Here is a 15,954-nt window from a genome sequence, read left to right as displayed (position 1 = left end):
TCCTGTCGGCGTGTACCAGACTCTGAGAGTGTGAAGAGCAGAAAGGGTCTCATTGTATCTGGAGTCCATCTTTGTGGGGGTGTGTGTGTGTGTGCTGGCACCAGACAAAAGAAGAGATAAAGCAACGTAATATGAGGCACGAGGTTGTGCGAGGTTGCTTTTATCAGTAACCTCTGTTATCTTTTGGGGTTGAAGGGATGATTGTGCATGCTATATAATGGCTTAGGCTAACAAAGTGAGTGCGTCTGTGTTTGAGTAGATGTCCGGCTCACATGGTCCTCGAATCCGAGACAACAGGATAAATGGCTTTCATTGTGCGCCTCTCTTGATTGCATCTAACACCTTTTGCACTCTAGGCTATGTTCTCGTACACTGTGTTCACACACCAACGGAACACAGTTAGAAACACAACCAAATAAATCAGATGTTTTTAGGCTGGATGATCATTTTAAGGCTCGTTTCCATTTCATAGCCATGTTCTTTGCAAAACAGGATATTTACATCCACGTATGTCCAACGCAATATAACATACATGTTTCATAATTTACGACATCAAAAATCCGACGCTTAGTCCCAATGAATTAGTCATTAACTCTTCAGTTTGCATACACGTCACAAAAATGTTTCTTTCCTCTGATCTGAGCTCAAATGAGGAGGTCATCATCATTCCATCCCTCCTTACTACCTCCCCTCTGCACACACACACACACACACACACACACACACACACACACACACACACACACACACACACACACACACGGGTACACTACACACAACACCAGGCCCATGTGGAGATAAATGTGAGCAGCAGTCCTCACCCCCAGCAGAAGAAAATCCAATTCTCTTTCACTTTTATCCCTGAGACTAATGTTACTGTCAAAGACGACACCACCACCAGAGACCAGGCGACTCTGCGTGTGTGTGTGTTCGGTGCAGTGAGATAGTGAATTCATTTAAGGTGATGTATTGCTGTCTTTACCTACAATCTTACTGTAGGTCTCGGTGGTGTTGTTCCTGCCTTTCATGACATGCTTTTGACCCCCTCCCTCCTGCCTGCGTCTTTCCTTTCCTCTCTTTCTTTCCTTTATTGTCCCCCTAACTCGTCGTTTCTTTTCATTTATAATTCTTGCTTCTATAGCATCTTTATTTCATCCAACACATTCACACAGTACACAGTTTCATCCTTCATTAACTTTTTTTATTAGATTTTTTTTTTTCCAATTCTGCTCAAAGAAAGGGATGTACGAAAAGTTTCACCACAGTAAGTTTTGGTTTGTCTGGGGCGTCTCCCTTTTTCCTTCCTTCATTTCATGTTTTGTTAGAACATTTTTAAAACAATACTCGGCATCCAGATTTCTTCTCAGCTCTTTCTCTCACTTTCTGTTGTAGCGTCTTTATCTCCCCCCAGGTTCTTCTCCCAGCTTTTTTGAGCTGTGATTGGGGAAATGTGAACTATTCATCACGGCTGACACAGTCTGTGTGTTTACAAGTTCGGCACACACAAACACTCACGCGCTCAGCAGCCATCATTTGTAACTGCATATTGCGTGAATGTTTGTGATTGGCAAAGCTTGACTGCAGGTTGGGGGTGGCGGGGTACCGGGGGAGAGCCCTGTAAAACATGGACAACTGCTGTTTTTAGGGGGAGTGTGTGTGTGTGTGTGTGTGTGTGTGTGTGTGTGTGTGTGTGTGTGTGTGTGTGTGTGTGTGTGTGTGTGTGTCTGTGTCTGTGTCTGTGTGTGTGTGTGTGTGTGTGTCTGTGTCTGTGTGTGCACATGTGATTGCAGGTACTTTGTTAATCATTTGTAAGCTCCACCAGATGCCATGCAGGGGATCATAGTGTGCAGGGCCTGTCAGTCAAGCGCCCCTTCTTGCACGCAAACACACATTCATGCAGGTGCACAGCGATCCAACCACAACCCTCCTCCCTTGAGGCTGATTACTATTCATGAGATCTCAGGAGGCCCCCCTCAACACACACACACACACACACACACACACACACACACACACACACACACACACACACTTTGGGTGGACTGGTCTATTCTAATTATCTCCTGGCGTTTATGGGGAGGGCTGATTAGAAGCTGTCAGTGTGACTGATGACGACATGCCATGTTATCCCCTGGAGAGGGTTAGGGAGACAGAGCCAACGACTGGTCGCAGCTGCAAACTCCGCTTCATCTCTGTCCCCCTGTCTTTATAGTTTGTGTATTTGTTCTTTCTAACTTTGCCTTACTAACCGCTTCCCTGTGCTGTGCTTCTGCAGGTAAGCCAGTGATGATCATAACAGAGTTCATGGAAAATGGATCTCTGGACACTTTCCTCAAGGTGAGTGGAGGTTCAGGTGGAAGGACCACAGCGCTGCATTTCCTTCCATGCCAGCACCACGAGTCTTTACAAAAACCAGACTGAAAAATTCTGTCTCAGCTGAAAAGAATTCAAAACTGTAATTGGCGCAAATTTTATATTAGAGAAAATGGGACTTAGTTGTATTTTAATGTCTCGGAGAGTCCATAAAAGTAGTATAGGGATGTAGCAGCATTAGTCTTCAGCTAAAAGACAGCAACATTCATGTCTTTTTTATCCTCTTTTTTTATCTATATACGTTTCCCAGGACAGACAACGTGAGCAGAATAGTGTCAAATGTTCAAAACAGAAACTGAAGAAACAGAAGAAGTTATTTGCTTTGTGTATGAAAAAAGCAGTTCATCACACATGTGCTGTTTTTTTATGTGTAACGGACTCAAACAAAGAGTTTGGAAAATCGAGTTCATAAAATGACATGACCAGGGAAAAGAAAAAGTCCCATAGTACATCATAATCATAGTAATTCAGGTACAAGTCGTTAATTATGTTTTTAAGTAATTATTTCTCACAGTCACCCTCTCGCAAACATGCAGACATAATAAATTAGTAAACAGAGTATTTTATCAAAACTGACAAGTGGTTTAGGGTGCTTTAAACCTTGATTAAAAAACAAAAGGATGGTTTTCTGTGTGTGTGATTACCAATACACAACCATAAGTGTGCAGTATCACAACACGCCACACGGTTTAGGGCCGATATCTGATGGTCCTGTATTGATTCAGCCCAAAAGTCTCGATTCGGGGTCTTGCAGATGAATGATGTTGCAGTTCTGGTCGACATCGTGTATTTTGTCGACCTGTAAAAGTTGCTGCTACAAAGCCGTTTAGCCTGTGATGACAAAGGTTGCTAAATAGACACAAATCCCATCAGCAGCTGCAAAATGAAGTGACAGATACAAAACAACTTAAGAATCATCTTCTAAAACACATAAAGCGACACAGAAAGGTTTGTGTTTTGTAATATAGCATATTTGTAATAAAGGACGTAGAGGTGTTTGTTTTGACTTTATGTGAGTTTGGATTCTACAGCTCATTTTTACAGCTTAGCGCTCCCTCTGATGTTTTTTTTTTTTTTAGCTTTCTAATAAGATTAAATTAACATGCTAAAATTTGCCAAAAATTCTCAGCTAACCCCGCTGCCCTGCGCTTGTCCCTCGTCTCCCCCGCCACGCCTAGCCGTCCTCCCTCTTCCTGGAAATACAATGTGGCGGGCAGATTGATAGAGGAAGTCTGTAGCTTTGTGAGACAGTCCAATCAATCAGGATCTCACAAAACCATCGGCTAATTAACTTACCTCACAGCTGCAGAGGGCGAGTGAAAGAAAAAAAGACGGAGGAAAATATGGGGGTTCACAGATGGAGAAAGATGAAGGAACATAGATAGATGAAGGCTGAATCAAAGTGTTACGGAGTTTCTCTCTCTGAGACAGAGACTGAGCGGAGACGGAGATGGATGGCATGGACAAAGAGACAGGGGAAGGAGAGATGATATGAAAGGGAGACGGTGACTGATTACATGAATGGATCTTTAACGGGGACCGTTGGCCCAGGGCAGAAATAATTGGCAGAGGAAGGTGAGCTGGACACTCATCGATCAGCGGGCTACACTCTCTGCCAAAGATTAGCTCAAGTCTGAAACCCAGAGATCTCTGCGTGGGCACATGGTCACTGTTAAAGAGGAAAGTTTTGTCTGCTCTGTCAGATTCAATCCTCTGTAAGTAGGGTGTTTTATCTTTGTGATCCTCCATTGATCCCTGGAAGGAGAAATTCATCTTTTACTTATCACCATCCACAGGGAGGTCAAGGCGCAGGACTGACAGAGGCTGGCAGATATTCAGAGCGTTGCTCAGGGACACTTGAAAAGTGTGAAGCACTGCTTGAATCCTCACATGCTGCTGAAGCGGCTTTCTTACGTGCGACCTCGTTGCAGCTTGATATCAGTGCTAGCACTATATTCTTTATTAATTCCCGGCTCTCCTTGTTCTTAACCTCAGAAACACGACGGCCAGTTCACCGTGATCCAGCTGGTGGGAATGCTGCGCGGCATCGCCTCAGGTATGAAGTACCTGTCAGACATGAGCTACGTTCACAGAGACCTGGCGGCTCGGAACATCCTGGTCAACAGCAACCTGGTGTGCAAAGTGTCCGACTTCGGCCTGAGCCGAGTTCTGGAGGACGACCCCGAAGCCGCCTACACCACAAGGGTAAGAAACATTCTCACTATCTTTATTCACCCAGTGGATTTGGCATCTGAGGGAACAATAGCTGGAATTTAAGCACATTGTCTTATTTTCGGCTATCTCAGAAGTCCTCAAAACTCACGATAAGGAAAACAGGAGAACGTTTCACAATGACCAAACTAAACAAAACACTTCAACACTATCGTAGAGGAGAGGCAACCTATGACACAAACCTGCTCAGAAGCAATTAACACAGGAGGAGTGCTCAGACACACACACGAACACATACAGATCACTCCTTAACATTTTTGCTTTTGTGGAAACAAATCAGTCGTCGGTGACACAAAGCTCAGGGAGAATGAAGAAGCTCAGCGAGTCGAACCACTGTGAAGTTACTCATCTAAAATGTCCACAAGGAGATGACATTATTCATATTCATAGGAAGTGTCGGGGATGTTATTCTTAATACGGCATTAGCATTGCCCTAGGAGGAGCACATCACTCGCCGACTGCTTTATTGCAATCTCACACAAACTCCCACTGATGTCAGTCGCGCTAGATGGAGAGTTGCATGCACTCAGGGATTTGGGGGGCGGGGGGTTCAGAGGCTGCAGCAGAGAAGCAGAGATGGGGAAGACACAAAGAGACAGAAGACTCAGATCCACAGAGGGAAATGTAAAAGTGAGGGAGAGAAGGAGATGGTACCAGTGAGAGCAGTTAAGAGGGAAAAAAAGAAGACGGGGTGGACAGGGAGGGGTGGAAACAAAAGTACAGTGTGGAGGGACTTGGCAGCTTTGTCTTTTATTTGACTTTCAGCGAGCAGAGATGGGAAATGCTAGGTGGTGCAGAGGCAGCTGCCGCATGTTAAAAAGCCAAGCTGAACCTATAGAGGTAGGACGTCTGAGTGCTGGAGTGAAGGAGAGAGGGCGGGGTGCCTCGGTGCTATTGTGTCTCTACATACTGTGGACTACAAGGAACCTTTTGATGTGTGCATCAACAACAAAGGCAGAGTAGCTAGGGAATTAGAAAGAAAACTGATGGAAGAAGAAACGACAAATGCAAGAACAATGAGGCAAACAGTTGGTTGAGAGCATAATAAGAGAGGAGTGCAACTTAGTTTATAATCTAACCTTCGCTGTTCCACCAGGCTTCCTTCACACCTACAAAGGACTTGGCCAGACAGAAAGCACCAAAAATACAAGAACCTTTAATCATCAACACCATTGTAAAGGATTTCACTGTGACATGTACAGTATGTAAATCAATCTCCTGTGAACTATTCAAAGGGAGGGAAGATCCCCATCAGATGGACAGCTCCTGAGGCCATCGCCTACAGGAAGTTCACCTCAGCCAGTGATGTGTGGAGTTACGGTATCGTCATGTGGGAGGTGATTTCATACGGAGAGAGACCCTACTGGGAGATGTCCAATCAGGATGTGAGTCACGAATATACACATCATGGCTCAATTGCAGTGCCATTCACCAAAGAACGCTTATATTTTCTTTCTCATGCTACAGCGACGTAATTCTACATTGATAATAAATGCAATTCTTTATTTTATTTTTGCTTGAACAGGTGATCAAAGCAATAGATGAGGGTTACCGTCTTCCTGCTCCCATGGATTGTCCTGTGGTGTTGCACCAGCTCATGTTGGATTGCTGGGAGAAGGCACGCAGTGACAGGCCAAAGTTTGGACAGATTGTCACAATCCTTGACAAGCTCATCAGAAACCCAGCCAGTCTCAGAGAGCTGGCCGACAGCCTAGTATGGTCAGTGGGAGAAATGCACGCATTAAAACTGAATTTCACTGGTGTACTCTTCACATAACGAGATGAGACAACAGCACTTAATAAACTACACTTTTGCTGTAGATATCTGCAAGTATAAATGATCTGGTATTTTTTTCCAACTTGTTTAATGAACAAATAAATAATTGTAAAGTAAAAAATAGATAAAAGGTCTAGAGTTGCCATATGCATCGACTCGCATGCAATTTAGACTCCTTGATCCCCAGATGTTTTCCACGCGCGCAGAGAATATCATTATTTTCAAATTTACATTTTACACCTCGGGCACTTTACGAATGTTCAAATTCAGACCAGCTTAGACATGTTTTAACCCATTTCACAAACAGACACTCCAAACAGAAAAAAAAAAAAAAAAAAAAAAAAACAAGTCTCACTGGAGCTGAAAACATAGCTGAAGCTCAGAAATGCTGCTGCTAATCCACAGACGGCAGACTAAATGAGCCACGTGAACAGAAAGAAGAGACTTACCGTAAAGATCAAAGTCTGCACTGTGTAACTGCATAGTGTATCCAAAAAAGAAAGAGTATTCAAATTAATTTACACATCATTTATAACAATTTTCAATGAAAGGATCCGAGCAAACAAGTCAAAGGGTTGTACAAGTGCACATGCAGTGAGGGAGGGGCAACGGATGAAGTACCATAAATCACGTTTACCCCCTGATGACCACATTTGAATTTTTCCTCTTCACTGTGAATTTTAAGCACTCACACTGCAAAGTTAAAACAGTTTGTTCATATGCAGATCCCGTTTTTGTTATTTCATGTTCCCACTGCAAGTACTTGGCATCAGTAGTTGTAAGAAACAGTTGCTGAGCCAGTCAACATGCCAGAGTTCATGGATTTGTAAGTGTGCTTTATATCCCAGCAGGGAGGGCCCGTCCACGCCAGATTTCAGTGTGAGCACGGTCGATGATTGGTTGGAGGCCATCAAGATGGGTCAGTACAAGGAGAACTTTTCCAGTTCTGGATATGTCAGCCTGGACTCCATCCTGTACATCAGTGTCAGGTACAGATGTGTGGCGTCTCACTTCTCTTAAATGAAACACTCGAAAGGTCAAGCCTGTCAGTCTGAGACTTATTACCTCTTGCTTCACTGTCATTTTAAAATAAATGACTTGGATTTACACAAGAATGTTGGACATGACCAGTCCGCAGCTGTTTGCCATTTCCAGTGTATTGCAGAACCGTTTCTAATAAAATAGAAAAAAAAGATTATAATATTATTGTTTGCATTTTCTGTCTGTTTGCGGTCTAGTGAATTAGTGAAGATGGGAGTGACTTTGGCCGGCCACCAGAAGAAGATTTTGTCCAGTGTGCAGAGCCTGCAAGCCCAGGGGACGCACGTCCAAGTATAACAGTTTCCCCATAAACACACAGTGAGACAGTCACACTGGATGCTCCTGTGAAGGGTCTCCCCTCTGAAATGGAGTTGTAATGGATACTCTGTGCTTGGGCCTCCATTGATTTTTCGATACACTAAGATGGAGACAACATGGACGCTTGACTCCTGCACCTTCCCATATTTCCCATCCTTGATGGACACTCCTGGCTTTAGCACTCAGAGTCCCAGCAACACCATCACCATAATGGAGCAACAGAGAAAGACACGTTTCCAACAACAAAGTCACAGTTCACTTCATATCAGCTAAAAAGAAAAAGGAAAAAAAAAGCAAACAAGAAAAAAAAAGACTTTCAAGATGAGAAATTACAAAAAAAAAAAGAAAAAAGAAAATAATATCACTGTCTGTAAGGTGTACAGTTGGTTCTTACTGTCATTTTCTTTATTTTGAGTTTTCACAATGAAGGGTTTAAAAAGGGTCAGAAGTTATGTATATGTGCAGATATATGTTTATATGGGTGATGCATCCCCCAACCGTAGAGATGGACCTAACGTTTGTATTGGTGCTGCGGATTATTTTGCTTAGTTTTAACAGTTACAGTTACCTTGCAAACGTCTGGCCCCTTCCATTGCTGTCAGCTTACAGAGAGCCACTGAATGAGCCGAGACTGTGAATGACATGAATGTGTAGAGGGAGGGGCAATTCAAAACTGGACCTGTAGAGATAGAGAGAGATGTAGTTTTTGAAAGCTTGGATAAAGTGGAAGTATGGTTTATTTGAATAGTGTATTTAGGCAGGATAAGGGCTTCCTTAGAGACTGCTCTCAGACACACTTCCATAGCAACTAGGCCGAGTGTACAACAGCCGTCTGCTTGCACTTATAAAGCAACTGACTGCAAAGAACTGGAAGATACAGACTCTTCCACTGTCTTTTCCAAACAACAAAGTCTGTTCCACATTTTACGGTATGCTGTTGTCAGGAATATCTCAGCTCAAATTTTAGCCTTCCTGTGTTTCAGGTGTGTTATAAAAGTTTTAGCGTAGAGCAAAGGCAATGTGAAGGTCATGATAGAAGTGATGCCGTTGAGAATATCTGACTTGTTTTTTCAGGGTTGTGCCATGTACAGTAACCTCGACATGTTGATCTGGGTAACATATCACCGTTCCAGCTGTGTGCTTTCCTTTCATCAGCCCCCGTCGCTGTATGGTTGCACAAGGACAGTCACAAAAATTAGGGTGTAGTATGTTTTCCAAATAGTCAGTTTGATTAAAAACAAGGCATTTTTGAATGAAGCATTTATTTTTTTCTGCGAGATGAAGTTTGCAGCATTGATTTTCAGATGCGCCACCACAAGAGGGTACATTTTACTTAGAAAAAAAGAAAAAAACAAACAAAATTTGTGCTGTGTATTCTCACTTTCTGATTATCAGTCATAGCAACCATCATCCTTATTTTAAAATCAAGTGTCAAAAACAATGTTTACAGCAAGAAAATAATACATTTGGTTGTTGTTTTTTTTTCCTTATTAGAAGGAAAGTGCTGCTTATCACAATGATTTGCTAGGTGTGAAGGGACCCTCTTCATGTACACTGTTATATTTGGCACTGAACTGCTTTTGTAGGTCATTTCCACTCGTACCTACTTGGCTCGACTTGACTCGACTCTGCTCTGTTTTAAGGGTTTTCCTCTGCGTGATAGTATTAGTTAGTACCTCCTTGCTTGGCACCTACTTGGCCGGGGATATATAACTGAATCAGGCTGAAAATGCAACGTCACTAGGCTACAAGCTATTGAATGACCAGAGGAACGTCAACTCCCTTACATCCGCCATATTTAAAACCTGGCAACAGTGGCAGCGATATTTACTTCACAACTAAACTTTGGTACGAGAACGAGGCCCTACCCACATTCAGGTGATACTAAATTGCGAAGGAAAACAAGTGAGACCGAGGTGGGTCGGGTTCGAGACGAGTCGAAAACTGTATAATGGATAAGGGGCTTTAGTGTATTTCAGACCCAGTTTTAACACATGTGGCAATCAATAGGACCAACAGTGGCATAAAGTACAGTATGTATGATTGTATCATAATGTAAAATATGTACAGTGTTGATTTCCAACGGTAGAATGTTTGTAATGATAACAATGATGATGACTATGATGTACTTTTATTGTGAAAAGAGATTTCAGAGGTTTTCGTTCAGGGTTGGGTCACAGAGGAATACTGAAGGCAGTTGATTCACTGGTCTGAATAAAGGAATGTAGCAGGGTGCAAAGACTCAGCTTTGGTGACAGTGACTGCAGTTACGATGGTGTTAGAATGAGTAGAATGAACTTTCCTTACACTTGCTTTGTTTGCACTTTTCAGGACTGTCTGCAAGGAGACCACCACTTTTAGAAATGCTTGTTCAGATAAAAAGGGTGGAGGATTGGTAGGGGATGTTGGGAGAAATCTTATGATCAAATTTCTATCAAGTATCACTTATTTAACTGAGGTAAAGCGCTCCCGTTAGCTAAACAATGCTACCCTTACATGAAATTCTGGACAACACAGTGTGTTAATCTGTCGATCAAATGTGTGAGGTCCAGTTGCATGTTTGCTCTGTAAGCCAGTGCTACGTATATGGTCAAAAAGTAAATGATTCACCCTGAATTTTAGTCAACTTCATTTTAAATGAAGGACCAACAAAGAGGACATACACTGTAGAAAAACGGGGTGTTTTCCAAGCTTGAGAGCAAATATTTTGAGTGATTACTGCAACTGGAAACTCAAAACCTCCAGGAGTCTGAAAATAGGGAAATGTCATAAAGAGTTCAGATTTAACAGGAAATCTTATGACTTAAAACCAGATCAGGATACAATCATCCAGCGTCACCGTTTTTCTCTCCACATACAACCTCCACCCAAAGTCAACTTTAAATCATTCTGCATTCACTATTTTTCAGAAGTGGTGAGTCAAATATCTTTTGTTTTGCTCTGCTTTAAGTTTTCTTAAACTCTTTTTAAATAATTATGTTCCACCAGTTCTTAAAGTTATTATGTTTTTGTTTTTTCTTCCTGGTCAGAGGTTGGGAATTCCAAGTTCCTACCTTTGGTTGAAAGCAACATCAGTCCAGCAATAAAAATTCAGAAATGATAATAGTATTATTAAAAAAAAAATCAGGGAAAAGTATCTTACAGTATATGAGTGACGGTTCTTAAATAGTAACTGGTGTCCAAATTCAGCTCAGCAGCAGGACGGTAAGAACGAGGCTGGAAAATGGCATGCTGTACTGTTGTACTATGTTTGTGGTATTTTGACCAAAACACATCCCAGATATTTATTAAGACCTCTGGAAATTGTGTCAACTTGGGAAAACAAAGGTTCTAATGTGTCTTCTGAACAAGATCGAAGACATAAATATGCCATCAGGACACCTGTATGCATGTGGCATAGCATGTGCCATGCTGTAATGGAACATTTCACAGTGGGTTAGAGGGGAGGGGCTTAGCATTTCAGTTTAAAGCTTTACTTCATGTTACTCTACCACATACTGTAGTTTTACAACTGTCAGAATGGTGATCTTGGAAATTATTTTTCACTGCAAAACTGACGATGAAATTATTAAAAGATGGCTCCTTGCCAAACTGCTGTCACTTCACCTCATAAAACACGGGTAAAAAGTATGTTTTAAAAATGAATAAGAAAAAATCTGGGAGAGTCAGAGAATGTTCATTCTACTCTTGCTAACTATAATTTCACACTAGCGGACTTCATTTGACCGCTGGCCTTTTTGATGCCTTATTTACTGAGCTATTCTTTTTTTCTGTTGTCATATAGAGGCGATATTAAGAGAAAAGTGTATATGTAGGTAGTATTTATCTCTGTTCTTAAGGTGAGCTCACAGCTAGATCCTGGTTTAGGCGCTCCACATTACCGCCACTTCGATTCCTCGAAGTCAATTTCTTCTAAAAAAAAAACCAAACAGACATATTATTACGATTCTTAAAGCGGATTTGTGCTGGTTGATTGCTAAACTGAATCCAATTGTTATTTGTTTGTGTATTATCTGATTGGCTGACAGTTTAATAATTCATCCATCCATCCATGCTAAACTCTGAACACATCATTGCATACTGCCTGAAAAATAATGGTGAATTACTGCAATATCCTACTTTTTACAAACTTAATCAAACTTTCCTCTCCAGAAAGTTATGCCGTGCCCCCACTTTTTGTTACATCTTTTAAATCCCGCATTCCTGTCACTTCTCCCCCTGCCAAGGTTGGCTATGTGGGCTGGTTTGCTTGTTCTCGAAACAGTGTTTCTTTTCATTCCCCACAAGGGTCGTAGTGTAAATTTTCATAAGACTGTCATTTGAGGCTTTCACCTCGTCATCTTTCTTTGTCCTCCTCTCTCTTTCTCTCTTTCTTTGACCACCGTTAATTGCTTATTTGTCCCCCATGCCAGCTTCCTCTGCATTGCTTGTTGTTGATAATGTAGGCATTCTAATGTCTTTCATGTTGCTGTAATAAAGAATGCTAATATTTCTAATTTCTCACCTGGAGGCTACGGTGTCTTTTTCTTTTGCAAAATTCTCAGCCCTTCTTTGTCTCCATGTCACGTTTTCCAGCAGCTCTCATCTCAGCACAGTTGGAACTCAAGCATGTAGTAGTATAAAACTAAGACAGCCTTTCTGTATAAGTGAAATGAAGGTCATGTGAGTACTTTTGCAAATACTGTTTATCTGGAGAATTCAAAAGTACAGTATCAGAGTGTTTTTGATCATTTTCATGTTCAGGTATGTTTTGGTCTCCTATAATAATTAGTCCTATGTATTTTTGTTCATTCACAGCAAAAGCTGTTTTTGGAGAGTTCATATTATAAGTAATAAAAGTCTTAAATGCACCTTTAAAAAAAAAGCATTTCAGCTGCTATAACAGACTTGTTGCTCTTAAATCAGACCTCATGGTACTTGAATAGCTTCTACAGCTCGAGTATGAATAAATCCTCCTGTGTATGAATATTCTCTAAAGAGGCACAGATGAAGGTTGAGAGAGCAGTTCCTCTGACACGAGATTGCATGAAGATGGAAAGAGAGAGGTAATCACCAAGCTAATGGGGACAGTGAGCGAAATCCTCTGTCATGGGAGAATGGATAACTATCCATGCTGCACATTCCTGCCTGCTGGAAGTTTACCAAAAGGCTCCTGAATGACCCAAAGATCATCCTAATCTTATAATCTGATGGAAGTGAGATTGAACTATTTGACTACAATTCGGGCAATTGTGCAAGAAGCCAGGCTAAGAGCATCACCTTCTAACACCGTCCCTGCAGTCAAACATGCCGATGGCCACGTCTTTCTGAGTGGAAGCTGGTTTGCAAGAGTCGGGTCAGACAGCGGGCCGAAGAGCTTAACAAGACTATGACCTGAATGAAGCATCCTAATCCTGCTAACTCTTCATGTGACTTCAGAAACTCTTCTGTAAAACTACTCAAGTAAGGAGCCGCAGCCTTGCCAAGAACGCAGAGGAGCATCTCTACCTGAAAGTAGCTGTGCACGATGGCTCCCTAATCAACCTGAATGAGCCGGAATATTTTGTTCATGAGGATTACAAGAAACCTCCACACAAAAGCACATATGTACTTTAACAACGTGAGAGATCTGAGTGCTTGTTTGGATATTTTAGTATTTAATCATTTGTACATTTAAAAACCTTAACAATGTTTTTACTTTGCTCAGGAATTGTGTGTAGGTGGACGAGGAAGGAGTAGAACTGATAATAAGATTCCTGAAAAGCCTCAAAGGGCTGAAAAAGAAATCTTTCAGCACCGTGCTCTCATTTGTCCTCAGCTCTGCCTTAATGGCTACAGCAGTGGTGAAATTCCCATCATAACATTCTTGAATGGCAAAAAATAGCAGCCTGGCAACCACGTCTTCATTATCTGTGTGTGTGAGTGCGTGTTCCTCACTGGAAGATTATTCTCTCTCAAGGGAGGGAGGTCATAGACTCCTGGCCTGGGTTAACCCCTTAATGCAGTGGCCCAGTTGCTGTCACTCTATGTTACTACCATTACACCTCATTTAGCTCTTCAAATTAGGTTCCATATTCCCCTATCGCTCGCTCCCTCAGTCCACCCTCACGCATGCACACACACATGGTTCAACAGCCAAAAAATTCAGGGCTCTTGCTGTTGCCCTCCTCTTAATCTTTCTGCTGGCCTTGTGCAGCCCCATTTCCCCTCCTCTATCCCATTCATCCTGTGAAGGCAGATGGAAAGGTGACAGAGACTCCCCTCCCCCACAGCTTGGTGATTTTACACACCTCCACATTTATCCATCCATCCAGATATCTTTCCAAAAGTTTTCTCTACATGCAACCCATTCTACAAGGTTCATGGCCTCTATCTGTCCCAATGGTATCACCACTGGGCTTCCTTTCTCCATTAAAGGCCAATCCATAACTTAGGGCTTTTATCTGAGGGGATCTCAACGGGGGAATGTCATCTCGCGTATTCACTCTGGATAACACAGGCTACCGGGAGTTAAAGGCTCGGGCGATTGATTCATCATGCAGCTGCTATTGACATCATGTGAAAAGGTCAGATGCCCTTATGGAGAACACTTTAAAAGGCCATTGGTGACTGATGAGGCTGTCATGTTTGAATCACATGCATGTACAAGCACTCTGTCTCTCATTCTCTACCTTCACTTTTCTTTCTGTACCTCTACTCTCCTCTCTCTACCTGTGACACACAGTCATCCAAATGTGCCCTCTCTCTGGGGAAGGATAATTGGGCCCTTCTGTCATGCTGTCAAATGTGTGTGTGAGTGTCCACTCATGTGCAGACATTAAAATAACACAAGACCAAGCAGCCATAGATCCAATACGACCCGTGCCACGGGTCAGGCATATGTGTTCCTGCACATCTACGAGATATGTAGGTGTAATCCTTTGTGTGTCTGTGATTCTCGTGAAACCAAAACCGATGCTCGTGTGTGAGTGAGCGATGCAGGTATCAATGAGGGGGGCAGAGCGAGAGAAGCTGATAAAATCAGAACCAGTGGAAGGATTTAATCAGCCATTGGCTAAATTTTCTGGAGTTCCTGCTTTGTAGCTCTTGATTACATTGCGTGTGTTCTCTCTAATCAAATATGGCCGAGTTCAGACAGACTCAGTGTTTTGCTGCTCCGCACACACGCACACACACACACACACACGCACACAACTGTGCTCTTCTGTCTCATGAGGTTTTCGTTTGCTATCAAAGCGATTTCCTGTCTCAAATTTTCATCAGTAATCAAAGTTCCTGATTGAATTTGAAAAGTGAGCCCAGCTCCATAAATCACATTACATGCCTCACTCCCATCATGCCTGCTCTCATCAGCCACAGGAATGAGACGCCACCCTGGGTGTATGTCTGCATCGTGGGCTCTGTATGTGCTCCTGTGGATGAGGTAAAACAAGAAAATGGATGCTGACAGGGCAAAGATTTGATCTGGGCAAATTTTTTGTTAAGACGCTGAGTTCAGGGGAGAGAGAAATGAGAAAATAAAAACATATGTATATAAAACACACCTGGGTCTGAATGTGTGTGGGGGAAAAAAAACAGACTCAGGGCTTTTATGTTGGTGTCAAATGGATATCCGACAGATGACGTTTATTGCATCAGTAAAGATCTAAGTTGGTGATAAAGCTGCATAAAGGGAATTCTGGAAAAAAGGTGGGCAGCCTTTCTTCACCGAGATTTGTGGTCTTCAGGTTCAGGGCTGAAAAAAAGAAAAACAGTCATCCCAGTTTAGAGGTATACAAATGTTTCTTCAAAATGACTGTTACTGCAAAGAGTAAAGAAAATTATGATACTTGATACAGTATTAGAGTAAATACTATTATTATATATATTATATATTATTATTATATTTATCATGTGCAATACATCCCCATACCTCATTCAGCACAATTACACTGTACTCATACATATCCTACCTGTTTTTGCACTGTATTTATAATATCTCATACTGCACTATTTTTCTTCTTCTTCTTCTGTATACTGTATATAATTTTTACTTTTTTATCCTTTCTCTCTGTACGTGTATGAATGTGTGTGTTGTGTGTACTGCTGCTGCTCAATGTGAGTTTCCCCACTGAGGGATGAATGAAGGAATATCTAATCTAACTACTGAGAGCTTGTCCCACAGTCATCAGTTGATTGATAACAATCCTAAACACATAAAATCCTTCAAGGAACCACATCAACAGGAGCCAGGT

At 42.0% G+C, this 15,954-nt stretch overlaps 1 protein-coding gene across 2 annotated transcripts in view; it reads left to right on the top strand.

The window, feature by feature from the left end:
• Nucleotides 1–12,204, top strand: part of epha4b (eph receptor A4b) — an 89,441-nt gene extending 77,237 nt beyond the window's left edge. Inside the window, exons 14-19 of one of the 2 annotated variants that reach the window (XM_061732034.1) lie at nt 2,276–2,337; nt 4,369–4,578; nt 5,841–5,990; nt 6,131–6,324; nt 7,234–7,371; nt 7,621–12,204. In XM_061732034.1, the coding sequence (XP_061588018.1) occupies nt 2,276–2,337; nt 4,369–4,578; nt 5,841–5,990; nt 6,131–6,324; nt 7,234–7,371; nt 7,621–7,720 (854 nt within the window). In that variant the 3' untranslated portion in view covers nt 7,721–12,204. Of the gene's footprint in view, nt 1–2,275; nt 2,338–4,368; nt 4,579–5,840; nt 5,991–6,130; nt 6,325–7,230; nt 7,372–7,620 lie in introns of both variants that reach the window. The other variant, XM_061732033.1, reaches the window with a different exon arrangement.
• The last annotated feature ends 3,750 nt before the right edge of the window (nt 12,205–15,954 follow it).

This window comes from Cololabis saira, chromosome 10 (genome assembly GCF_033807715.1).
Source record: "Cololabis saira isolate AMF1-May2022 chromosome 10, fColSai1.1, whole genome shotgun sequence".
In the NCBI taxonomy this organism is placed as follows: domain Eukaryota; kingdom Metazoa; phylum Chordata; class Actinopteri; order Beloniformes; family Belonidae; genus Cololabis; species Cololabis saira.
Note: the sequence above shows the minus strand (reverse complement) of the source record. Positions and strands in the feature narration are given on the sequence as shown.